Source organism: Sesamum indicum, linkage group LG1, assembly GCF_026168435.1.
Source record: "Sesamum indicum cultivar Baizhima isolate 11 linkage group LG1, ASM2616843v1, whole genome shotgun sequence".
In the NCBI taxonomy this organism is placed as follows: Eukaryota; Viridiplantae; Streptophyta; class Magnoliopsida; order Lamiales; family Pedaliaceae; genus Sesamum; species Sesamum indicum.
In genome coordinates, this window is record NC_142657.1 from 2226135 (window position 1) to 2251611 (window position 25477).

Here is a 25477-nt window from a genome sequence, read left to right on the forward strand (position 1 = left end):
TTGCTTTAGTTTCTCTTATAAGAGCCTTAAAATTGGCCATATTCTAGTAATGAAGTAGGACTTGTGTTTAAATACATTCAATCATAAATAAAGAAATTATTACTAATCTCATAATTTCCGCTAGGTGTGGGGATCGGGTTGGGAATCCGAACTTTCGAGTAGCTATTTTAATTATTCGATTCTAATCCAAATATTGTCGAGTATACGACGGTCAGGTATCCAAATTTTTTTAAAAATAACTCTTAATTATTTTTTTTAAAATTAGCTTCTAAATTTCAACTTCTATAATAGATCAAAGCTTCCATGAGCAAAATGGAGCTCTACTCCTTGAGCATATTATACTTTCAGAAAAATATATTCGTCGCCTGAGAGATTCGAACTCTCGCGGGGAAACCCCATGTACTTAGCAGGCACACGCCTTAACCACTCGGCCAAAGCGACTTTGTTGAATTATTAATATTTGCGAAGTTTTTAATATTCAAAACTTTCAGAACGCGTAATCTATCTAGCAAGTAATGGCCCCACCGGAACTTTTTCAGTACGCCCTTCATTTCACTTTGGTCGCAGGAAATTGAATGTTGAAGATGCCAATAGTGGAATTCTTGATTAAGATCGTTGATTTTCTGTGAGGAAAGGGGGAAAGTTGATGCAATGGCGACGTTGCAGGCGGTTTTGGGCAACTTAACGGCAACTGAACGGGGAATCTTGACTACCATTAACACCGGTGCCTCCAGCCTCTCCCTCGTCGGCTCCGGCTTCATAGTCCTCTGCTACTTACTCTTCAAAGAGCTCCGCAAGTTTTCATTCAAACTTGTCTTCTTCCTAGCACTCTCCGTAAGTATTCGGTCACATTCTTTTTTGTTTCTCTTTTCTTGGGTATCTTTCGATCTTATTTTGTCCCAAATTTTAAGTCATGTTGCGCCAATTGATTTCTGCTTAGTCACTTGCTAATATAATCAAATCCTTATCACCTGATCATTTGCTTAAGAAAAAAATTTATCTTGGTGTAATGATTTTTTTTTGGCTTGGAGATGGTGTCAACTTAATTCATCATGCAGTTGCAGAAGCGCTGAGTTGTTAGTTTGCTAGTGGATTGAAATTTAATTCAGGAATTGGGTGGAATATGATTACTGCGTGCATTTGTGCTGCTGGAAGGCTAGTAACTATATGAATCCTTTTCCAAGTACTTAGTTCATTAAATGAATTCGTGCTCAGTCTGGCAATTATTCAACTTTTTTGACCGGTTTGTTTAACTAAATAGAGAAGCTTTACCAGTGTTTATGACTAAAATATTTTTATAATTTCTTTGGTTCCACTTTCTCTTACAGCTGAAAAATGGAGTTTCCTAATAATCTTGCACGGACGAAATGTGTATTAGCTATAATGGATATCTTTGTAGTTTATGACATGGCTTTGTCCATCCCTGTGTTGCAGTGTCTGCATTTAATTGTTCTGGTCAAAGTATTTGACTTTTGAATTACTAAATCCATTTTGCACTTTGATGTTTTTTCCCTCAGCATTTTTGCTTATCTTGCTGCTGGAATTCTGCTAAGAACAACCTCTTTGGATTTTCTGACTGGCTTGTCTGCGAAATGCAGAATGTGAAAGTAATGTTTTGTTTCTGGTGCAGGACATGTTCTGTAGTTTCTTCGGCATCATTGGGTATGTGCTTGTGACTTTGTGTCACCTGCTTTCTGCCACTTTGACAATGGAAAATTGAAATTCTGACATTTTTCTTCTAAAATGAATATGTTATGTGCAGGGATCCTTCTAAAGGGTACTTTTGTTATGCTCAGGGCTACACAACACATTTTTTCTGTGTTGCTTCTTTTCTATGGACAACAACAATTGCTTTCACTCTACACCGAACAGTTGTTAGACATAAAACTGATGTAGAGGATCTAGAGCCAATGTTTCATTTGTATGTCTGGGGTATGCGTCTTACATTATTCAGTTTTGTCTTTTAAATTGTTTCCTCTCAAACTATCTCTTTGGAGGTACACTATACTTTTCATTCTTTTCTCTCCCTTACTGGAGTTTAAACAACTTTTGCAGGAACTTCAGTTGTTATGACAGTAATTCGCTCGATTGGTAATGACCACAGTCACATGTCCCGTATAGGTCCATGGTGTTTGTCACGAACAGGACGTACAGGAAAGGCATGTGTATAAGATTTATCACAGCTGACATTGCTATTAGAAAGTTCTTCTAGTTGATATGCTGTCTTACTGTTGCCTACAGGCCCCTTTGTTGTTATTCCTTTTATATAATCTATAGCATGTATCTCTACCCTATGTACTGAAACCATTAATGGAAGAAATATAGTAGATGAATTGGCGTATAAGTTCTTTTGTGTTACTGAAACAATGTTTTGGCTGAAAAATGAGCAAATTTAGTTTGATTGATTCTAGCTTATCCTCCAATCCTAATGTGTGCACTATCAAAGATTGCTTGCATGGTTAAGAGGAAACTATTTTTAACTTGTTTTTTCTAAGCGGGACTGAACTGGGTTCAAGATTTTGCCCTGGAAACAATCTGTTTTATGTAATGGTGTTTAGCTTGAGATAACTACGATTTGATAGGTCTTGGTGTTTCTTTGTTGGTTCCTATCTAATTCCACATTCAACTACTTAATAAATTAGGTAATTTGAAAACAATATGCCTGTGATGTAATATATATCAATCATCTTTAGTATGTGTTTGGGAAAGTTGTTGCATTAGGGTACAGAATTGTCTCATACATACCAATCTATTGTTTGATTGCATAGTAAATGTTGGGTATAAGAATTTGATACCTTATATGTTATTGCAACTGGGTTTAAAGATGATACTTTTGCTGCACTTTTATTCCTCATAACTTTTTACTTTTATTGCTTCCTGCAGGTGGTTCACTTTATAACATTTTATGCACCTCTGTGGGGTGCAATTCTCTTTAATGCTATCACCTATTTTCAAGTGATACGCATGTTAAAAAATGCCACTCGGGTATGTAATCATCTGGATCTCTCTTTTTGTGATGCCTTATTTACGAGCTTTTGGGATGAGGGAGGTATATGAAAGAATGCATCTTTGTTTGGCTGACTGAATCCACAATGATGAAAGACCTGTTTTTCCAGATGGCAGCTGGAATGTCAGATCGAGCATACCAATCAGATGTACGACCAGATATGAAGGTAAGTTTTCTTCTCTGTTTATATTGAGTGTCCAAAATATATGAATAACTAGAAAAGGGCTAGTGAATGAGCAATATCTTTTGCCTAATAAGTCAATTAATTTTCTGAAATTTGCACAGCTACTTGCGATTATGCTCGTCTAATAAGAATCAGGACTCAGTATCACATGGGAGTACTTGATATGGCATGTAGAAAGAGGCACTAATTTTCATTTGGGAGTTATGTATAGTTGTTAAAGGCACATGTACCATCATGGTGCAAATCAGTTATGAACGTCATTTCTGTTCAGATGTTTACGCGGCTCATACTTTTCCTGTGTAGTGAAAAATGTTGTCTTCTAATCATCTGTCTTCATCAGACACAACCAAAATGGTTTTTCCAAGATTATTTGTTTGATGAAGTTGTAGTTATTCTGATACCATTGCTATTTCTAATTCTTGAAAACCAAGTGTCCTTGCTTATTTTTTCTGAACAGTTGCATTAGGAAGATGAAACTTAAATCAATTTTGAGTGCACAGTGCCAAGATATTGAATCTTTTTCCTTAATTTTCTTCATTTCCCTTGTGCTTCCTCGATAGGCCTTGAATCGATGGGGTTACTATCCACTTATTCTGATTGGATCCTGGTTTTTTGGCACAATCAACCGTATACATGACTTCATTGAACCAGGTCATAAAATCTTCTGGCTTTCAGTTCTTGATGTTGGCATGGCTGCGCTTATGGTAAATCTCTTTTAACAGCTCTTTGTCTTCAAGTCTGCATGTCTTCTTCCCAAAATTGAACTTTCTATCTTATGCTTGTTTAAGGGCCTTTTCAACTCGATTGCATATGGTCTCAACTCTTCAGTGCGGAGGGCCATCTATGAACGATTGGATCTGTAAGTCATAAATTACTTCCAGTTGTCTTTTGCTGTTGCTTTTATCCTTTTACCAATTTTGTTTGTTTTTTTTTTCATATAATGATTGTTGCAACACCACTACCAATTCCCCAACAGAAAGTGAAAAGAACTACCATCTCATCTTCCCCTAATCAAATGCCTGATTCACTTACAGGATATATAATTATTACATTATCAGTTGATTCTTTCTTTGTCATCAGATCATTACACCCTGTTCCGTATGTGGTCATGAATTTTGCTCATATCTAGGTTCACTGTCACTGTAATTTTGTTCAGACTTCTAGTTCTTTGTTTGTTTCAGGTTACCAGAAAGTTTTAGAAGATTTCCCAAGGGTTTGAGGTTAAGAGACCAGCAGCAAGAGAGTGAACTCGTATCGTTGAAAACCGAGGAACCGCGATAGCAGTTGAATTATTGACCTGTATGTGCACTTATTTGAAGTAAGATTTCTATTCTTTTTTGACTACAGCTGACCACGCTTTAGAGAAGAACCCTGTCGGCATTCTTTCATCAGCAACAATCATTGACTAGTGAATGCGAAGCTGCTTTTGCACATTTGATGAACTAATGCTATGTGCTGTACCCTGACACCCTGAACTAACGAGAGCATGATGCGATGTGCTGTACCCTAACACCCTGAACAATCTTGTGAATTGTTTTGTGTATTGCTCCGAGTCAATTAATTGCCTGTAAAATTATTGATATTATATTGGTATTTGCATGTATTTCTGGAAATGGTTTCTGATTTCTAATGTGATATTCTTTTCTCATTAAATGAGATTGCTCGTTGATCCGTACGGATATATAGAATAAGCGACGTTGCTGCAAGAACTTAAACCATTCATTCCTCACAAGTTCTACTTGACAGACAAGTTGATACTAAAAGATTAGACTACAAATAATTCAACAGTTGAAGCGAGAAAAGGAGAAACAGAGAGGCCAAGATTCAAGCATAGGCAGAGGAACCACCACCACTGCATCCTCATCACCACCACCCCTGAACAACAAATACCTGACACCAAACCCAGCACCACCACGAGGAACATGCTGGTGTTGAAAGGCATAACTGGCAGCATCAAAAGGAACATGCTGGTGTTGAAAGGCATAACTGGCAGCATCAAAAGGTATCCGATTGCTGTGTTTTCACCAAACAAAGTGCTCCAGCAAATGGGAAGGTGGTGTTTACTGAGGAGGCCGCAGCGGTTCCTTGGAAAGGGGGAGGAGCTGCACCTTCCAGCTTTGGGATGATTAAAGGGGTGGGCAGCTGGGTGGTGCCTTACCGAGTGGGCTGAGGCCGTTTAGCTAAGCCATGAATCTGTTGTCCAAGAATTGAGGAGGATAGTAACATTTTTGCCCCAGTACAATGTCATGTGCATTATCTCAGCAGGAAGATGGTGATTCTTCTCTGTTGCAGTGAGGGATCCTAGGACCTAGGTAGAGGAAGGAGGACGTTAGGTAAAAGGTATTTTTCGGTTATTGGTTGGTTGGTTTTGTTTTATTTGGCAATTTGTTAGAAGAGGACCCGTTTTTATTTGGTGGGCCTGGATTCGGACATTTGGATATGGTTTCGAGATTCCAAGTTCAGATTTCACGTTTCAGTTACAAGACAATCATAATATTTCATGTGATGAAATTTAGGTGAAATTCATTATTACGACTATGATTGTAACTGGAAATTAAATTCTCAATTTACATCTACTTGTTTTGCAATATTCTTCACCCCAATTTCAAGAAATCCCGTCATCTGTTAGTGAGATTTGCTCCTATTATTCATATAAACTCCACGAAATCAACAGATTGAGGAAAATTCTTGACCTGACTGCTCCACTCATCCAAGAAAGCTAGCAAACATGCTAATAGTCCTTGTGAGGTTTGATATCAGTAAACAATCAGCTCCAACTTCGATTTGGTCTGAACTGAAGACTAAGGAACTTACATGACAAATTGCCATAAAATAGAATACTAATTCTTGCCCCTGTGGAGTGCAGAATTTTGAAAGAGTGTAGCAGTGGAAAATCAAGATATTTTTGTTTTCTGCTGTTCATATTCCACTTAGACCACCATGATACATGGTAGAATAGTGCTTAAGAAAGCAACCCTTGAGAGCATTTGAGTTTGTTTGATGAAAAAGAAGCTGGAGGGGACTTAGGCTGTCTCAGTCTCAACCCCACAAACCAGACCAGATATTTTTATGACATCTTTTTCCTCAGCTTTTTGCATGCTAAAAACAGTGGATTTCATATCACAGATTCAATGATCCTTGTCTTCCCATGTATCCATCTGGTTTTTGCTAACACATGTATACAAACTTGCGCCTGAAATTTCTGAATTCAAAAGGATCCAAATGTGAACATAATATCGAACTCATGTCTCTGTGTTTAGATCCAGTTCTTCAAGACCATTGTGTTCATGAGTTGATCGCGAGCCTAAAGATCGATCATCACCATTGTTGGTTTCTCCAAGAACAGAAAAGATAGATCATGACCATTGGGGTTTCTCCAAGAACAGAACAGCGCGATTGTTTTCATCCTTGATGGGTGAGCTACTACTGATGTTGAGCATAATAAAGAAGAAGAAAGTGGAAATGCCAATTACCGAAGTGGCAATGTTCCATACAATATGTGCATATTACAGATTTAAGATAAACAGAGTCGGTTCAAAGACACTAAGTTGCTTGAAACCAATGGAACAGGACATGATTCTTCGGTTACTACATAAACTAAAGCTGAACTGATATGATCTTTCTAACATTGTTTTCATGCTACCCTGAAAAAGCAGCAATTATTCAACCAACAATGATCAGTTCAATAACAATCTAATTCTACCCTCAAATTACACGAATCAATTCACATCCTCTTCAGGCATCCAGAGCAGAGAAACAGCTTTCAGATCGAACCAAACAGGGCTTCCTCACTGGGCTGGACCGTGGAGAATCCAGGCTCCTCAGAAGCAACTGTTTCACAGCAGAAATCAATTCTTCAGTAGGATTTTCAGGTGGGCTTAAGCTCCTGAACTTCTTGCAAAAACTCATGTGCTGATTCAAAGCCTCCTCATTCCCAATTCTCTTCTCTGACCTCAGCAGCTCATCCTTCACTGCCTCCGCGCAAAGCCCGCATATCCAACGCCCCGAATAACGATCACGAACACGCTTTATGTATTCCTCCGTGCACTCCTCCGTCAGCCCGCAGCACTCGCATTTAACAAAAGCGAGATCAGTTGCCTTCAACATGGCAGTTGCCGCTGCTGCTTGTTTCTGCTCCGCAACCTCCATGGAGACTACTGGCAAACAAAACCCTTGTTGAATCACAAACTTTTGTACGCAGAAATAGTAACGGAAACTGAAAATTTTTGAAATTCAAATGCGGAAAAATAAATAATGGATTCAATGATAAGAATATACTACTAATAATAGGATCTGTAGAGATCAAATCTTTACCAAAATTATCTACGGTAACTGATGAAGCTGGTTGAATCTTGAAAATCTAGTGGATTTTCAGAGCTCCTCTTGGTTTGAACCTGGATTTGCTGCTCTTTTCTTGATGGGTTGTTCTCTCTCTCTCTCTTGTTCTATCTTTCTTTCTCCCACTCACCTTCTTCTTCAACAATCTCTCCGCCGATGATCAAACGCTTGAATATCATATACATTTCAGAGAGCCCTTTTTGGCTCTTTTCTACTCTTGATTCCACTGCTGCTTTTCACTACTTAAAAACAGTTGGAATTCAGACTGAGAACTGAAGAGAAAATTAGCAGAAAAGAAGGTTCAAGAAAATCCCTTGAGCGTTTCTTTTTCATTCCCAACTCTCTGCATCTGACTCGTGTTTATCTATATCTATATTAGTCTCCCTGAAGATGTATATATATATACATACACTGGAAGTTTGTATGTCTGTATTAATGAAAGTTGGAAAGAATTTCTGAACTCTTTTTAGCAAATGTGCATTTTATCTGGAGCAATACCGACAAAATTTGCCATCGACAATCATTGGCGCTTCTGCCACTGTAATTCTTCCTGATCGTTGCATATTTTACTGCTGTCCGGACGAGTTATGATCTGCTGCTTCCTTGGGTGGAGGATTCGGTGCTCTCCAGTGTTCCTGACCCTTTATTTCATCTCATCATTTTTTGGTGGAACAATATCTTTGAATTTTTTGTTCCTCCTATATAGATATTATTTCTATACAAAACATTTAAAAAATTTATGAATTTTTTTAGATAATTGAAGAAAAATATTTATATGATTGCAAAATTCTTATCCTAATAAGTATATGATCTAACTAAATTAATTATAAAATAAATATAATACGTTAACTATATAATTATGAATTATAGATCAATCACCCTATAAATATATTATACAATTAAATTCAACGTGAACTAAAATTTTCGACAATATGTCTAAATTATTAGTATTTTCCTTTTCATGATAAATATAAACTTTTTACTAGTATTTGACGTAGGACGGCGGTACAGAGGATTAAAACAAGTCACTGCCAGTGACAGAGTGCCAGCTGTGATGTGGGGCGCAGGGAAAAATACGCCATAACCAAAAAGGAGTCCCACGTGTTTTTGAACGCGTGGGGTCACCGCTGTTCCAAATAATGCCAGAACGTGTCACTCTCTGCCTATTCTTACTTCCTCTTAAATGCTAATTTACCATAACATATTTTAGTAAAAAGTGTGTTACTATTTTGTAAAGTAAAATGGGAGTCTTCATTTTAACTATTTTCTACTCTATGAATTGTCATTGTCATAATATTTCATTTGTCCTTACATGCCCATCCCCTATATGTTTGAAAATTTATCTATTTGTGTTTTATCTTACATAAAAATATTTGATTTTCATCTAAAAGTTATCTAATTACTCGTCTTGGGGAGTTACCGCAGCGAATTCTGAATATAGGGTTGTTCAATATATATATATATATTAATTACATGTATTCCCTATTTAAAAATATAAAATTATATTTACGCTCCTTCAGAAAATCTCTATTTACTCTCGACCCCTTCCGTTAGGATTTGAATGAAAAGTGCTGGAGTTAGCAAACAAAATTATATAAATTTTTATTTTTTTTCCCTATATTTAATATTTATATATATTTTTGTATATTTATAAAAAAGATAAATGTCATATCTACATATGAAGTGAGATTAACATCATTATATTTTTTTGTTTATAAAAATAATTATTGCCCTAGAATATTAAATAAGGGATAAAATTAAAAATTTACGTGATTATTTTTTTAACTTCAGTAATTTTTTTGTCCAAACCTTAATGAAAAAACATCATGTTATATCACATTTTTTTAATAAAATTTAAGTGTAATTAATCCTTAAAAAAAAAAAAAAAGTGTGACTATCCCATGATTCACCATAAATTTGAAAACCTCATAAGTATATGTCTGGAAATATATATTGAGGCTAAACCCATCAAACACAGCCTCTCAAAGCTTGTACCAATCTTGATGTATCAATTATCATTCCCTGTTTTATTCTTTCACATGCTTGGACTATAATAGAAATTGATAGCCTTCATCACAAACAGGCCCTTAGCCCACTTAACTATTTCTTCCATTTTTCAAAAAATAAAAATAAATAATTTCAATTTCGATCAGCATCATAAAATCAAAATATACCCTCGTCATCATAATTCACTTACAACGATCCTCACAGATTATCGAATTAAATTATCAACATATTGACAAATAAAAATGAATTCATGCTCGAAAGCTACCCGTTTTATTCTCTTATCCCATTTTTTTCTTTTTTTTATAAAGAAATGTTTTGCAATTACAATGGATTATGGTATAATTAACTTAAGTTGAATCAAACATGAATTGATCTATATTTTATTTCAGGGACCCAATGATTTATTTCTTGATAATTCATAAATAGGGTTGTGATAGTTATCCTTATCATTGTGCACAATTTATTGCAACCAGTGATATTCTTCACTTATATTAATGATGATGATGTCCTAATACTACTATTAAGCCATTGTTTCAATACTTGACACATGTTATCATAGTTTAGAAAAAGGGTACAAAATTTAAATAATTATAACTAAATAACCTGAGTCAATTAATACACACAAACACATGAAAATCAATAATATATTATTAAAAGAGAAAAATTAATGGTATTTTAATTTAATGGTTAAGATTAAAATTAAAATCCTATGAATAAGTTTTAGGTTATGTGTTTGACTCTCATCGGATATATAAATATTTTTACTTTATTCTATTTGAATATTTTTATTATTTTATATGAATTATTATAATTTATTATTTGATGTCTTGACGTGAATTATTGTAATTAATTTATAAATATTATAAAAAAAATAAAGAAGGAAAAGGGGCAAAAGAGGAAAAGAGAAAAGATGAGAAGAGAAGAGGTGGTAGGAAGAGAGAGAAATGAAAAGCCTGAAATAGAGATAGAAAGATTAGACAGAGAAGAAAAAGATACCCCCACCCCCCATCCCCCCCTCTCTCCTCCACCCTCACTTCTTCACAACCCGAAGACCAAAAATTACAAGAAAAATAGAATATACAGAAATTTTTCTATCTGGGTTTAAGATATACTGATATATACAGACGCTCACTCTCTTTTTTCTGTTATTTTATCTTTTTAGAATTCTCTCTCTCTGTGGTTTTTGTAGTTTATGGATGCCGTTGACATGGTTTCTTTCATCACAGAGCTTCGTGAAGGTATATTCGGAGAACCCAGATCTTGTTTTAGTTAAACTGTTTTATGTTTCTATGGTAATTTCTGGTTCAGATTTTAAGAGATCTATAAAGATAAGTTTCGTGGTTGAAGTTCAAAGCTTTTACTTTTTTGTTTTTCTTTACTTGATCTTTGTTTTGTATTGGGTTGGTGAATTTTTTTGATTATAGAATAAATTCGTTTTCTACCCTCTTTTTTTTTTGGTTAAAAGTTGTAATCTTTTGTAGTGAGTTTAGCATGGTTGGTTGCTGCTGGTGATGAATGTGTTGGTTGTTTATAGATAACAAGAACTTGAAAGTTTTCTTTTTTCTTGATTTCTTCCCGATATCTTATTGTTGCAATTAAGAATTCGGTTTTGGTTGCTCTAATTGTGCATGGTTTTTGTATGGTCTTTTGGTTTGTATTTGATATGTTGTTGTTCAGTTTTCTAAATATTGCAGTTCCAGTAACTGAATCCGCCATCTGCAGAAGAAAAGAGATTCTAACTGTTCTTGTCTCACTTAAACTAGTTGTTGTGTTGAATTATGTTTCTGTTGCTTTTTATGGCAATGTGATTGCATAATCTTTAGACTTCTTTGCCAGAATCTGAAAATGATTCGATCATTAATTGGGCGTATACTGATTACATTTCCCGTAGCTACTAATTTGATAATTGATTACATGTCCCCTAGCTACTACGTTGATAATTGATTACATGTCCTGTAGCTACTAATTTGATAATTGATTACATGTCCTGTAGCTTCCTGAATGTGTATAAGCGTGTAATACCTCTCTAACCTATTATTTAATATCACTGGGTTTATGAGTTATTGATTTTTGCGCAATTTTGTTCAGCGAGTTGTTGTATGTCTTCTCCGTGTACTAATGACCTTTGAAAATGTTAATCCTGTACAACAGTTGGAACTCTAACAAGGAATTTCATCTACAGGGTTTGGCTGACACATACCCAATATTACGATTTCAGTTAGTCCAAATCGGAAGATTTTTGTCTTTTTATGTGGAAAGCCATTTCATTTCTTATTTAGAAACCTAAAAGGAGAAGAAGAATGTACTTATCAGGAAAGGGAGCTTCTTCTGGTGACAAAAAGCTTAGTGTTGCAAAGGCAACTTTGAATCCCAATGCCACAGAATTTGTTCCTTTCGCTCTCAGGTCACCTACAACAAGCATTAGCAGTTCAGATGCATCCTCAAAATATGCTACCATCGCTGCTTCCGCTCCAGGAAAAGGTATATTAGATAGGTCTGAGTCATCAGTTTCAAATAACTCTGATGACGAAGCCCAACAGTACTGGCGCCTTCAGCTCCCAGATGATATTACTCCCGACTTTAAGGTTATGGGCATAGATGATACACAAGGGATCAATAGCCTATCATTTTCAAGCTTGTCCTTGACTGATATTGATGAAGGTTCAAGATATTCTCCTTCAACAGGCAGTGGGTTTATGTTGAAGGAGCAGCAAGTGTTATCACCTCGCCCTGCTAATGACAATAGTTTTGCTGAGAAGCTTAGATATCCTATCTCATCCTATGGAGAATATCAATCGCCTACAGGGTTTCATCCTTCACTTGCTAAACCTTGGGACCAACAGATTGTTGGCAGTGATCAGCTTGTTGCAAGAGAAGGACTTGATAGTGGAAATCCAAGACAAGCTTTCTTAGGCGACTTGTCAAATGAGCAATTATTGGTCGACAATGCACATGTGAACCCTCTTGAGATTTTGGCTTCACAATTTCCTGGTTTTGCTGCTGAAAGTCTTGCGGAGGTGTATTTTGCCAATGGAGGTGATTTAAACTTAACAATTGAGATGCTTACTCAGCTTGAGGTAGGCTATTTGTTCAGTATTGATATTTGTGTATTGTGGATGTCAAGTATGGTAGCATATCTGTAATTCTTACATGATATAAATATTAAGATGGTGTAAATCTTTAACTTAATGAGCTGATATAAATTGCAGCACCCAACAAATCTAAGTGTGAGTGTTAATCCCTGAAGAAAAAGATGTGTATTTGTGTAACTGTTGGTTTTGTACGATTTGCATTGGTTTACGTTATTGTAGAAACTTTGGCCTGCCAATATTTAGTCCAAAACATTAGGTTGGCGAGATTTTTTGTTCTCATCAAAACACAATTGAATATTGAGAATAGAACCAAGGAATGGCTTCCTAAAGGGCAAGCTTTTCCTGTCGGTCGCTCTTCGAGAAATTGTTTTGTGATTTCTAGGTGATGGATGGATGTATTATTTGCTCCGTAGCTTGCTATTTGGATTTCAGGACATATTGAACTTGTGCTTGCAGCTTCAGGTTGATGGAGGGTTAAATCAGAATTCAAAAGCCTTGTCTTCTCCAAACCTTAGTGCGATGGATTTTCCTGCCCTTTCTGTGAGAGATAGTCAAAATGACTTGGCAAAATTTGCTGGTGATGGTCTTCATCAAAATGGTAGTCCTTATCGGTCTTCAGAAAAGCAAGGGGCATTATTCTTCAGATCCAATTCTTTCATTCCATCAAGTGGGGCTACGGATTTTGCTTCAGCTGTAAGAAAAATGGCATCTCAAGATTCCAGCATGTGGAAGTATGAGAGAAATGGTTCCTCAGGCGCAAGCACTGGATCAAGTAGGACTTCACAGGTCCTGGCAAGTTCATATAGCAGTGGCCAGAGTAGGGGTATCTATGCTGATAAGTTGCAAAGTCGAGGATCAACTCATGCATCTCCGATGTGGCTTGAGACTGGAGAAGCAGTCGGTAATGATTTTGGCAATAGATTTTAACTTGCTCTCTAAAACTTTAATTGTGGGAAAATGCTCTATGCTAGTATACGTCTCTAACTTTGTTGAGCGGGCAGCAAATATGTACTCTGAAATGCGGGAGGAAGCTCGTGATCATGCACGCGTACGTAATGCATACTTTGAGCAGGTATATTCTATGTGAGTGTCTGAAAGACCTGAAAATGAATAGGAAGAGAATAAATTTGGAAAACAAAATAGTTTTTTATTTTTGGGGCATAGCACTTGATTAAATTTTACCAATGACCTTTTATTCTGCGTGTGTTGATTAATGGAGAGGCCAGCAAGCAGGAATGATTCAATTCGATCTTGATCAAGATATTTTGTTTTGTTTTCTACTAGAAATTTGTTACATGACATTTGAAGATTGTGCTTTACATATCATGACACATTTTATGTGGAGTAAGAATGGACCTTAAGTAGCTATCCATACACTCTCTCTGTGCATGTGTTATAGAACCCCAGAATTGTATGTACTGGTGAACTGCATTGTGCTCCCTTGTTTGATCATGTCTGAAATATTCCATGTGAGATTAGGCACGGCAGGCATACCTCATTGGTAACAAAGCCTTAGCCAAGGAGTTGAGCCTTAAAGGACAGTTGCACAACATGCAGATGAAAGCAGCTCATGGGAAGGCACAAGAAACTATTTATCGTCAGAGGTTTGTTGCTTCTGGACCACGCTACCACTCAAAGTTTTTATTGTGTAAAACTATAATTTTTGGCCATCTTGCATTGGCAATACTAAATATAAGAATACAAACGACGGAACGACAGAGCAGACCCCTCAGAAAATAAATCCTCACATTGAGATGATCTCATTCCTTTGTGTTCCATTTGACTAATTTTGTAGGAATTCTGACATTCAGACAAATGGGAGAGAGAGAATGATTGACCTGCACGGTCTACATGTGAGTGAAGCTATTCATGTGCTCAAGCGTGAGCTGGCAGTGATGAAGAATGCAGCCAGGTCAATGGACCAATGTTTGCTGGCTTACATATGTGTTGGGACTGGTCACCACACCAAGGGTTCTCGAACTCCTGCTCGACTCCCAACTGCCGTCCAGCGCTACCTGCTAGAGGAGGAGGGTCTTGACTACTCTGAGCCACAGCCGGGGCTCCTTCGAGTTCTCATATACTGAACCAGAAAGGTATAGGAGATTTTTGACAGTGCATTATCACTCAACCCATGTGGAGGGGAGAAGAAAAGCGAAAATGAAAAAAAAGAAAAAGGAAAATAAAAAAAAAGGAATGTTGTATCTGTAAATGGGGAAAAATGGAGTAGGATAACTCTGCAGAAGGGAAAAGGTAAAAGAAGAAAAATAAAATTAAAGGATGTTGAAAGGTAAGAGGAAGGCAGCTGTCTGTACCATTACTGTGTAGTTGGCCGAAGTCATTTTGTAGCTGACAGCAATTTGCATCGGCCTCTTTTTGTAACTTTTGTACCGTTTTCTTTTGTTTATTCTCTTTTAGAAAATATTATGCAGATGTAACTGATAGAATTCTTTCAGATGATAGCTCAAGTTTCTCCAATTATTTCGAGTATAGTTAATAGTCTTTATTTCAGGTTGGCGGCTGAGAACATAAGCATTCAGGCTTTTCATTTTCGGTTTGCTCAGTAAATTTTTTGGATAGATTGGGTGTGACTCCCTCTGTCCATCCAAGGCCATGAGATTGTTGGTTTGGGGTGATAAAATCATTCGCCTTGTGTAATGTAATGTAGCATGACCTGATTTCAGACATGACAAGATGGGTGGATTAAGATGTGCTTTCCAAATATTTGGAAGGTACAAAGGAAGTCTGTAAGATGAATTAAGACACTGAACGAAAGATCCCACAGCTGATGCATCATAGGTAAGAATCTTGAGAATAAAATAAAATGCCATATGTGCATCATCTTAATCATTTGAGCTTGGATTTTGTAGTGCCCTTGAGAGGCCTGGCAACAGGTTGAGCCGTAACACTTTTCACTACCTTCTTCATATCATATTTTACTGATAAGAAAGCACAGATCAATGCTATCAACATTGTCGGGTAGACAAATACTGCAGTTGTTGGATCTGTGTTTGCGGGCTTTGCAAGAATGCCCTCCTTGACAAGACCCCAGATGACTAGAAGAGTTCCGAACATGCTCATCCTCCCAGGTTTTATAATACCAATCAGGGAACCGGCCACACAGAAGTAACTTCCAGCAAGAACCTGGTAAAAAACAATTATCAGCACGAAGGAAAAAGAAAGAGATAATAACTGTGAACTACTCGATGAAAACTTCAGGCAGTATAACTAGACATGAATGTTTGCTTATTTTAATCAACATAGCACTCAAAACATACCATTTTGAATAATTCCTAAGGCTTTAAAGGCACCTTACGAAGAAATGAAATGAGGACAGTGTGAATGAGTTGTAAAATTAATCATGGGAAATCCACGGCACATGGTCTACATGTGAAAAATGGAAATCCATGTGCTACTGTTGCATTAGAGCAATTGTGGGATTGTCAGTGTTGCTGACAGGAACAAACATAGAATCAGATAGAAGAAGATGCATGAGAAATTTATCATATACCTCACAGTATGCTCAATGGATGAACTATATACGTAATATAATGAAATTTATGAGAGTAGGGAGGGACAGAATAAGCAGAAACCGAAAGTATAAGCTCAACCTCCAGGCGTTGTAGGTCAACTACGGCAGAGGCCTCCTTTATCTCAGTCAAGTTGTAAATGCTCAGCAGATTATTCCAGCTTGGCACAGTTGTATTATTTAGGAGGCCATTTAGAATGGCCCCAGGGTACAAAAGACCCTTCACCACTGGAAGAGGAAAGACCTCGCTAGCAATCAACTGCGAAGATGTCACTTGAACAGGGGTTGTACACATGCCAGATCTACACTGAATCCTGAGAAATACGGAAAATGTGGAAGCAAAAACCAATGCAAAAATCGAAAAAAACATGCTTGTTATGACAAAAATGACATTTCCTAGCTTTTCCTTGCTTCAAAATTACACAAAATACAAGATGATGTTTATAAATTTATGCTCATGAAGGTCCAGTCACATAACACACTTTGACTACTTTTCCTTTTTTTTCCTCTAAAAGATGCTCGTTTAAGAAATGAAATACAATATTATTAGGACAAGTCATTTGTTTGAACAGACAGGAAATTGCAGTTCAGGAATCAGAAATATATTCACTAGCTGCAGCAACTAACTCCAATTCATCTACCAGCAGGCATTGAAAAATTCATAGTAGATATAATCCTAGTATCATGAATTGGCTGATAGAACACTAGGTAGCAGGATTTCCTGGATGATTTCAACTTCATTAGCAAATTTTATCATTACAAATTTTTTTTTTCGCCTCCAAACATTAACATGCTCTTCTATTTCATTAACAACACTCCATCCCAATATGATGTCCGAAGTGAGTTCAAATACAAATCCAGATCTTAGATACTACAACACAGATAAGTAGAAAAACAGAGGATTTCACAGCTAAACAATTTACCATACATGAGCATACATCACTCTCCCATGAACATGAAAAGACAAAAAAGTAGACAATTCCGATATATTACGATCAGATCCCAAAACGAATAAAGAGCACCCGGATGGTTCAACCAGAACTCACAGAATCAAGAACTGAGAAGCAATAGTCCATTCTATAATGGTAAAAGCTAAAAAGCTAGCGAAAGATTGAAACTTTTTTTTCTCTAAATGGTTACCTGAAAAGTGGGACCTGAAAAACGATGAGGAGAAAATATATGCGACATGCATATTTTGATAGGTTGCTCCACTTCCCATTTGACGAAGTTATGGTTGTAGAAGTAGTAGTAGTCGCCATTGCAGTTGCGGATAGATTTTTTGACAGACAGTGTGGGGGTTGTGTGTGTGTGTGACACAGAGAGAGAGAGAGAGAGAGAGAGAGAGAGAGAGATGCAGATTGCTTGGAGTTGGGACCGTCCGAAATTAGAAAGTCAACCTTTGATCCTTGAATAAGAATGTCGGGGAGCTGTTTTTACGCGCGTCTTACTCATCTTAGCTTAAAGTCGTGTCACAACTATGACACGTGCCTTCTTGTCGCCAATTCGAAAATAAGAATGTCATTTGATAAGTAAAAGCGTGTGTTTACACAGCAGATAGATATTTAGAGTGAGGAGAAAGAAAGAAACAGGGAAAAGATGGCGTCGACAACTCTTCGGATATCCATTTCGCTCCACTCTACTGCTTCCAAGAAAGAACCCTTCTTTCTGAAGGCCAATCACACAAGTACTCTACCCCAATTTTCCCTGCTACGCCAGCCGTCGTTACGCTCCACCGGTCTCAGCTTCTCCACCCGCCGACGGCGGAGCGCCACCACCCCTTCTACCACTTCCAAGAAAATTAACAAGGTGTCAAATATAGTAATGTATTCCTCACTTTGTTGTTTGAGGGAAAAAGGATTAGGGAATTAAAGGAATTGATTTTCTTAGAAGTTAACTACTTTTTTCTTTTTTTATTTGTTAATTTTGAGATGGAAGTATTTACAAGTACAAAATGTTCATTTGTGCTCAGTAATTTACTAGTTCTATATTGAGTTGTGAGAGTTCGTGCCTGCGTGTGTCTATCTGTGTACAAGCTTGTGCGATTTTCTGTGTTCTGTGTTTATGGGAGCTTGTACTTCTGTGTTAAACGAATGTAAAACAGTGTTTGGTGTATAGGTATATGAAAGTGTTAAAAGTGAAGAAAATATCATTCAGTGTAATATCAACCTCTTGTGCTTTTGTGTTAATTGTAGAAAAAGATAACTCAGAAAAATGTTGAAAAAGATGAAGAGATAGACGAAGATGCTTTCGAGGCGCTTTTCCGTCAGCTTGAGGAAGATTTGAAAAACGATGAATTATATGGTAATGAGGTTGGTGATGATGATATAAGCGAGGAAGAGCTTGCTAAACTTGAACAAGAACTAGCAGAGGCTCTGGAGGATGATGAATTATTTGGGGCATTGAGCACTGCTGCCAATGAAGATGAAGAAGAAGATGATGATGTTGCTGATGAAGAGGATGAGAATGAAGTTGATGATGACAATGAAGAAGATGAAATGCCGATTAAGCTTAGGAATTGGCAACTCAGGAGGTTGGCCTATGCTTTGAAAAATGGTCGCCGCAAGACTAGTGTGAGTTTTACTCTGCTAATTCTCTGAATTGTACATGGTTGCTTCTTGTGATACATTATTTATTCATTAGTACTAAGTCATAATGCGGGAGAATGTTTTGAAATCAGGGTTCTTATTAGTTGCTTTCTATCTTATATGACTATGAAAACAATCTTCTTGATGATTTGCTCTTTCATTTTCATTGTGTTAAGATTGTAGGAACCCCTTTTTCTTTCCTAATTGCTGGCTACATAATTGTAAGATGTCATGTGAATAGTTTTTCCACTTGGACCTAAAATTTCATTTTAAAACAAATGTATATTTTGTTGTATAACCTGCTACATTAAGCTTGTATGTTCCTCTTTCATAAGCTATCCATGATGAACTCTGGAAGTTAGGAACATTTGTTCTTCCAGATACACTTCCTAAAATTCTCTTGCCTTTATTGATCTTGATAATTGCTCTGCTCTTTTCTTGCAGATCAAGAATCTTGCTGCGGAGCTATGTCTAGATAGAGCTGTTGTTCTGAAATTACTTCGTGACCCTCCTCCAAATCTTGTCATGATGAGTGCTACTTTACCTGATAAACCTGTTTCAACAATCTTGGACCCTGTGGAGAAGCCCGTCGAAACCGTTCCATTGGAGACAAAGACACATTCGACGAAGCCTGAAGTTGAGGTGAAAGTACCAGTTCATGTCATGCAAAGCAACTGGTCTGCTCGAAAGAGGCTGAAGAAAGTACAAGTTGAAACTCTTGAACAAGTCTACAAAAGGACGAAGCGTCCAACTGTGAGTAAAACTACTTTTAAAACATATATCATGCAATTCTTGCACTGAAAGAAGTATCACAAATGATAATCTATGCATAATGACATCTGAGCAAATAATATGTGGAATGAGTTCACTTCAGTAGCTTAGGGGTTGGTCAAATCTATATTGCATCTATTTCTACCAAATTTGGTATAGAAGTGCTTGGTGTCCGGAAGATTTATACTCATGTTCTGAGGAAATCAGTACTAGAGGTCGAGATACTTACATTCCCAAAGATTTCTAGCTACCTACATAACATGCCTCATCAGTTGTAATAAACATTATAAGGTATAGAACAAGACATGGATTCATTAAAAGCTGACGTGGACAGAGTCCTGTTGACCACTGGACCAGAGGACAGGAGAGGATAACATGTGTCTAAACATTATTCTGTGCCCAAAATTGTTCTTGCAACAAACCAAACTTGGTCTAAGGAGGGTTGGATTCTGATGCACTCGCTAATGGTTAAGCCACTTATTTTATAGCAACTATGTCTTATTCTTTTATTTGTTTCTTCATGCACTGCAGAAGACAAATATCTTTTGAAGTTAAGAGTCGCAAAATAGTCCCTGGTCACCTTAGGTCATTTTTGTAACCATTCTTTCGATTCCAGACTGAAAGGTTTTATTCATATGTTATTCTATGTCTTAAAAACATTGCAGAATGCCATGATTAGCAGCATCGTCCATGTGACAAACCTGCCCCGGAAAAGAGTTCTGAAATGGTTTGAAGATAAACGAGCTGAAGAGGGAGTACCTGAACTTCGCCTTCCATATCAACGCTCTGGTCCTGAATCTGTCTTCACCAGCTAAGGCATTCCCTGTTTTTTACATGCAATTTACACCTCAGAGCTGTGTATAGAAGACCTATTTCCCTGAGCACCCCCACGATTTTATGAGATCACTAAACCTCTGTAGGTGCGTGGAGCTGCTGACCAAGTAACATGGCTTTAATCGCAGAAAATGCAAATCATAGCCAATTAGCTGGCAAATGTACGCAGGCGGACATGTACCTAATTGTTCTATTGCTTTTAGTTGATTTTAATAATTAACTTATTTACTTGTTACAGCGTAGGGTCCTTATGTTTATCAACTTTGATGCTGTACCCAAAACATAGTACATAAGCATGTTATTGTAAGATTTAAGGAGAATTGTATACGACTCTATGATTGAAATATCATAAGAGATAGGAGATGCCAAAGATGAAAGGAAGGAGAGGGCATCCAAGCCTATCCCATCTAGTCTGTAATCCGTAGCACGTACCCTGATGCCACCCCTATGCCGGTCCTGTAGAGCGAGTTCCTTTTGTTTGAGTCTATGAAACTCCGTGAAGCAAGGACGCTTTTATCTTTTAGCGAGTGTTAAGTTCTTGGCCTTGTTGTGTCACGAAGGCACGAAAACATTTGATTCTTGCTTTATTTCTTTTTTTTGCGGATTATTTGCTATTTTCATTTCACACAGTTGGATGAGCGTAGATTACAACGACCTTTCTGAGGTTTGGTACTTTCCTGTTGTATGAAAAATTTCAAATACCCTCTGTGATGTTTGATAAAATTATGTAATTCTTGGATGAAGATATAAAATTGTCAATTTGTCTTTATTGTAATTTTTTCATTTTTTCTAAAAAATATTAGAAATTTGTAAAAAATCGAATGGGGTGGATGAAAAATTATAAAAAAATTATTCTCTCAGTCTATAAAAAATTAGAAATAAAATTATAATTTTTAATCTACACAGATATTTTGATTAGTTCATCACAAAAAAGTAAATAAAAACTTAATGAATTGGGTTAGTTAGTAGATGGGTATTAAAATTAGAGAGTATTAATAAGTTTACAAACAACAAGAAAATATTTATAATTATACCAAAAGTGATTGAAGATGGTTGTAATTAAACTTAATTTCTGGTGAGTAATGAGTATGAGCCAACTTCAGTTTCACGTATTGGGGAGACTAGTCTGAAAAAGTTGCAGGGATGGGGAGAATAAATGTGGATGGCATGCGGATCACTACAAAATCACATTGATGATGTCTCCTTCCCCTTTCTTTTACAAAACAAAAGAGTAGTTCAAGACATACCATATTCCTAGCTTGGAATATCCATCAAACCCCACATCATCTTCTATCATACAAATATCAACTTCCCCTCAATAAACTACACGCTTAATTACATATATATCTTTTAAATAAAGCAATTATATTTTTTCCTCAATAAATCTTAAACTAAAAAAAATCATTGTTACATGACACTCTCTCGTTGTGGTCTGGATGGAAAATACCGACGTTAACAACTATATAAGTTTTTAATTTAATAATTTTGAACTTGTAAGAAAAAATATAATAATGTTAACCTTATTCCTCGCACACAAACACACACGTCCATACACATTACATTTATCCTATCGTAAATATATAAATATATATTAAATGAGGGAAACAGTATAAATTTATGTAATTTTTTTTATTGAGATTAATATTTTCTATCCAAGTCTTAAGGGAATAATGTCAATTATAAATAGAGAATTTTTGAGAGCGTGTAAGCATAAATTTAAAAGTTTTTGAGTGAGTGTATGATTCTATATTTTAAGGGGTCAAAGTGTAATTAATCTGAAAGTAGTAGTAAGACTTTCCTTAACCAGCACTGCAGGCCCAGGCCCAAACACGTTAACTGATGTGGTCCCAATTCCCTGCACTCTACTCTAAGCCGTTCCTTTGTACTTCGATCCAAGGGTTCGCAGTCCTCCACGGTCCGAACTCATACACCTTTGATTAATCTAACACGTTGTGGCTCACAACACTGCCACGCTCATCAATTTAGCGCGTTCGATCAAACTCAATCCAACGGATACTGTAGCATCCGAGTTTCGGTTCTTTTTGTCTCTCAGCAAGTCTGCAACATTTCCGTCCCGCTCTTTTTTTCTTTCTTCTCTCTCTCTGACAGCTAAAAATATCTTAGCTGAAATTCTCTCTCCGTAACAAATTTATTAAATTCTTTCTCTCCCTTTTGTAAGTTATCTTTTTCTTGGCTGGTTTTCTATTTTTGAAGGGAGATGCAAGAGCAAGCTACAAGTTCTATTGCAGCCAGCTCGTTGCCTTCTAGTAGTGAGAGATCTTCTAGCTCTGCCCTTCATCTCGAAGTCAAAGAAGGTCTCTATCTCATCTTTGTTGAGTTCTTTTCGTTATACTCTGTAATGGGATCTCTTAGAAATTGATTTTTACAATGTAATGATGCTGGAAAGCTTTAGTCTTTTTTTCAAGAACTGTTTTTTCTGCATTTTTCTGGTGGGTTCAAATCAAGCCCTGTGATTTTCTTGGAAAATGTTGCTTCATAAATCTCTGTGTGTGTGTGTGTGTGTGTTAATGGCTGTTTTTTCATTTAAAAATTGAATCTTTTGCTCTGTATGACTGGCACAAGTTTTGCCCCCCCGAAGAGCTTTTTGATTGGTCAATTCTTGAGCTGGCTGTAAATCATGGTTCCTGCCCGTCTGCTAACAAGATCACAGCCCTTTGGCTTTTGATGTATCAGCGGGGAAAGTTGAACTAACCCAATTTCAGTCTGGAGGCTGATGCATTTATGAGTGTGTTTAATTTCATAAGTGTAGGTCGCTGGGTTTTGGTAAAGTTTAAATGATATCTCCTCTGGATTTTGAAGAATATGAAATTTCTTTATTTGGATTGAACGTGCATTTTCCTTAAATCCGAAAAACTGGCGTTACAGAGAGATCTTGTTATGGATCATAGCTACGGGTTGATGTATTTTAAGATTTTTCTCTTGAACTTGTTGAAGGCATGGAGAGTGATGACGAGATAAGAAGAGTGCCGGAGATTGGAAGTGAAGCCGCCGGTACAACAACTTCTGGTCGTGACGGTTCAGTGGCCGGTCCAACCCAGCCATCGGCGGTGGGTTCAAAGAGGAGAGGGAGAAGCCCTGCTGACAAAGAAAACAAGAGGTTAAAGAGGTAAGTTAAGATAAGCGTATCGTTATCCAATCATATCCAGCCACATCATCACTGCTCTGCTAATAATCTTTGGTCCCCCTTTAAAGTCAGCATTAATGCATGGTGATGGGTATAGGAAATGGACACCTGGGCTGTTTAGGACATCTCTGTCTTGGTCTGAGGCCTTTTTTTTTTTTTTTTTAATTATGTGTATTTGTTATTTTTTTGTGGGAAAGGTTATTGAGGAACAGAGTTTCAGCACAGCAAGCAAGGGAGAGGAAGAAGGCTTATTTGATTGATTTGGAGGCAAGAGTCAAAGAGTTGGAAACTAAGAACGCGGAGCTTGAAGAAAGGCTCTCCACTTTGCAAAATGAGAACCAAATGCTTAGACAGGTAGTTTTTCCACATTCCTATCATCCATTTTTCTCTTTATCCAAGTCACCATCGATCATCATTTCAAGAATGTCATAGTTCATGCGTGGTTAATGAAGCACCTTGTGCTTGATATTGGATTTTCTTACTCTGCCCTTCCAGATTAATTCATATGTATCAACATTGTTCTCAGATACCATATCATTAATCCATTGGTCAATAGTAATCTTGGTCGTGTGAAGTTTGAAATTTGGCAACGATAAAAGGACTTGTAGTTCATGTTAATGGGGATGAAAGTTTCTCTAGTGTATTTTTAAATAGAAAGGAATGAGCCAAACAAAATTCATCCCATAATTTTTTTCCTCCTGGTAATTTGGTCCATATTTTATGTTTTTGTCTTCATCTTATTCTCATTGTCAATGTCATAATTCTTGTACCGATGGATCATGGTTATCTTTTACTATGAAAAGAAGATTTTGAAGTACAGTTGTTCCTGTTCGCAAGACCTCAGGTAGTTTTATTGATACCCCACGATTTCCTTTCAGAATATTATTGGGAGCATGTAGAAATCAATGCCAATGAAACAGGCACTGCCTTTGACCACATGTCTCTATATATGATCATAAAACGATCATACTTCCAAGTTCCAACTATCTGAATCTCGTACCCCAGCTCAAAGATATGGAAATCAGAACCTGATAGTATCACGAGAAAAAACGAACCATTTCTTTCACACTTCTAGTTACTGTACTGGACTTGATATAGGTGGATCATTATCGGCGGGTATACATTGTCTTCCGAAGAATAGCCCGCCCACAATTCATACATTTGCTTATCGAACGGGATGAAGATGTTGCCATAACCTGTTTATTCATGATTTACAGATACTGAAGAACACAACTGCAGGCTCACAACCGGGATCTTGCAAAGGAACCGGAGATAATTAAGGAGACAAGGGAGAGTCGATTGTTATAGTTAATGTCTTCATGAGTAGGCCTACTACTGAAGTTGATTATGGATTTAGGATGATGATGTTGCTGCTGATATTGTATGGAAGAAGGGGTTAAAGATTGTGACAGTGAAGGTGAAGATGAAGTCAGTTCCCATGTTTTAAGGAGAAGAGATAGTTGTCGATGCTGGAGGCAGTTCTTACTAGAAAACCATCTCATTTTGATAAATATATTTATTTTAAAACCTGATTGACCAAAGGTCCAAACCTCATTAACATACAATCAGCAGCTGGTAGGCTATGATGCATGATGTATTGGATGAAGCCTATAGGTTATCACGGAATGTTAATTTACCAAAATGCCCACACAAGAAGATATATATGTATTGGATGTCAAATTTGTAGTTTGTATAAATATTGTAAAAATGCCAAAGTGGGATCCATATTAGACAAGATATCATTGTCATCATATTAATTCCTCTTCTAACACACTATTTAACTCTTCTCTCTTCAAATGCCAAAGCCTATGAGTCTATGACATATAAAGCTATGGCATGATGATATGAAAGTATCCATCTTGCCCCTTAGCCTTAGCCGGAACCGCCCGTTTAAAAAAAAATGACGACAAGACGATATGAAAGCTGTCATCTTCTCAGTCTATGACATATTAGGTGGCACATACATATTTTAATTGTATAGCTATAGC

The 25477-nt window shown here is 36.8% G+C and overlaps 6 protein-coding genes and 1 non-coding gene across 11 annotated transcripts; 4 read left to right on the plus strand and 3 right to left on the minus strand.

The window, feature by feature from the left end:
• Window positions 1-359: 359 nt before the first annotated feature.
• Window positions 360-441, minus strand: TRNAS-GCU (transfer RNA serine (anticodon GCU)). Its single transcript has one exon. It is a non-coding gene; the product is annotated as a tRNA-Ser (tRNA).
• An 87-nt stretch (window positions 442-528) lies between these two features.
• Window positions 529-4844, plus strand: GCR1 (G-protein-coupled receptor 1). Of its 3 annotated transcripts, none has more exons than XM_011071231.3 (9): window positions 529-834; window positions 1631-1662; window positions 1763-1932; window positions 2056-2159; window positions 2884-2985; window positions 3117-3173; window positions 3752-3895; window positions 3980-4050; window positions 4373-4844. In XM_011071231.3, the coding sequence occupies exons 1-9, from the start codon at window positions 652-654 to the stop codon at window positions 4470-4472; spliced, it is 963 nt and encodes a 320-aa protein (XP_011069533.1). In that variant the 5' UTR covers window positions 529-651; the 3' UTR covers window positions 4473-4844. The 3 variants fall into 3 exon arrangements, with proteins under 3 accessions (XP_011069533.1, XP_020553214.1, XP_088737713.1); XM_020697555.2 differs by having other exon boundaries at window positions 694-834; window positions 1518-1662; XM_088881587.1 differs by having other exon boundaries at window positions 698-834; window positions 1599-1662.
• Window positions 4845-6648: 1804 nt separating this feature from the next.
• On the minus strand, window positions 6649-7968 carry LOC105155373 (uncharacterized). Of its 2 annotated transcripts, none has more exons than XM_011071252.3 (2): window positions 7506-7968; window positions 6649-7345 (listed from the first exon to the last, which is right to left on the minus strand). In XM_011071252.3, the coding sequence occupies exon 2, from the start codon at window positions 7338-7340 to the stop codon at window positions 6927-6929; it is 414 nt and encodes a 137-aa protein (XP_011069554.1). In that variant the 5' UTR covers window positions 7341-7345; window positions 7506-7968; the 3' UTR covers window positions 6649-6926. The 2 variants fall into 2 exon arrangements, with proteins under 2 accessions (XP_011069554.1, XP_011069546.1); XM_011071244.3 differs by having other exon boundaries at window positions 6649-7348.
• A 3839-nt stretch (window positions 7969-11807) lies between these two features.
• Window positions 11808-15103, plus strand: LOC105155396 (polyadenylate-binding protein-interacting protein 7). Its single transcript, XM_011071273.3, has 5 exons — window positions 11808-12613; window positions 13085-13529; window positions 13630-13700; window positions 14108-14232; window positions 14424-15103. Exons 1-5 carry the CDS (start codon window positions 11837-11839, stop codon window positions 14710-14712), a joined length of 1707 nt encoding a protein of 568 aa, XP_011069575.1. The 5' UTR covers window positions 11808-11836; the 3' UTR covers window positions 14713-15103.
• A 200-nt stretch (window positions 15104-15303) lies between these two features.
• Window positions 15304-17556, minus strand: LOC105155386 (uncharacterized). Its single transcript, XM_011071263.3, has 3 exons — window positions 17295-17556; window positions 16237-16468; window positions 15304-15769 (listed from the first exon to the last, which is right to left on the minus strand). Exons 1-3 carry the CDS (start codon window positions 17411-17413, stop codon window positions 15473-15475), a joined length of 648 nt encoding a protein of 215 aa, XP_011069565.1. The 5' UTR covers window positions 17414-17556; the 3' UTR covers window positions 15304-15472.
• A 141-nt stretch (window positions 17557-17697) lies between these two features.
• OCP3 (overexpressor of cationic peroxidase 3) lies at window positions 17698-21113 on the plus strand. The gene is made up of 5 exons (XM_020695467.2): window positions 17698-17960; window positions 18347-18724; window positions 19184-19492; window positions 20176-20326; window positions 20431-21113. The coding sequence occupies exons 1-4, from the start codon at window positions 17751-17753 to the stop codon at window positions 20323-20325; spliced, it is 1047 nt and encodes a 348-aa protein (XP_020551126.1). The 5' UTR covers window positions 17698-17750; the 3' UTR covers window position 20326; window positions 20431-21113.
• A 1294-nt stretch (window positions 21114-22407) lies between these two features.
• Window positions 22408-25226, plus strand: LOC105155417 (transcription factor HY5). 2 transcript variants are annotated; one of them, XM_088880825.1, is made up of 4 exons: window positions 22408-22659; window positions 23300-23471; window positions 23687-23843; window positions 24368-24696. In XM_088880825.1, the coding sequence occupies exons 1-4, from the start codon at window positions 22563-22565 to the stop codon at window positions 24386-24388; spliced, it is 447 nt and encodes a 148-aa protein (XP_088736951.1). In that variant the 5' UTR covers window positions 22408-22562; the 3' UTR covers window positions 24389-24696. The 2 variants fall into 2 exon arrangements, with proteins under 2 accessions (XP_088736951.1, XP_011069597.1); XM_011071295.3 differs by lacking the exon at window positions 24368-24696 and adding an exon at window positions 24707-25226 and having other exon boundaries at window positions 22411-22659.
• Window positions 25227-25477: the final 251 nt, after the last annotated feature.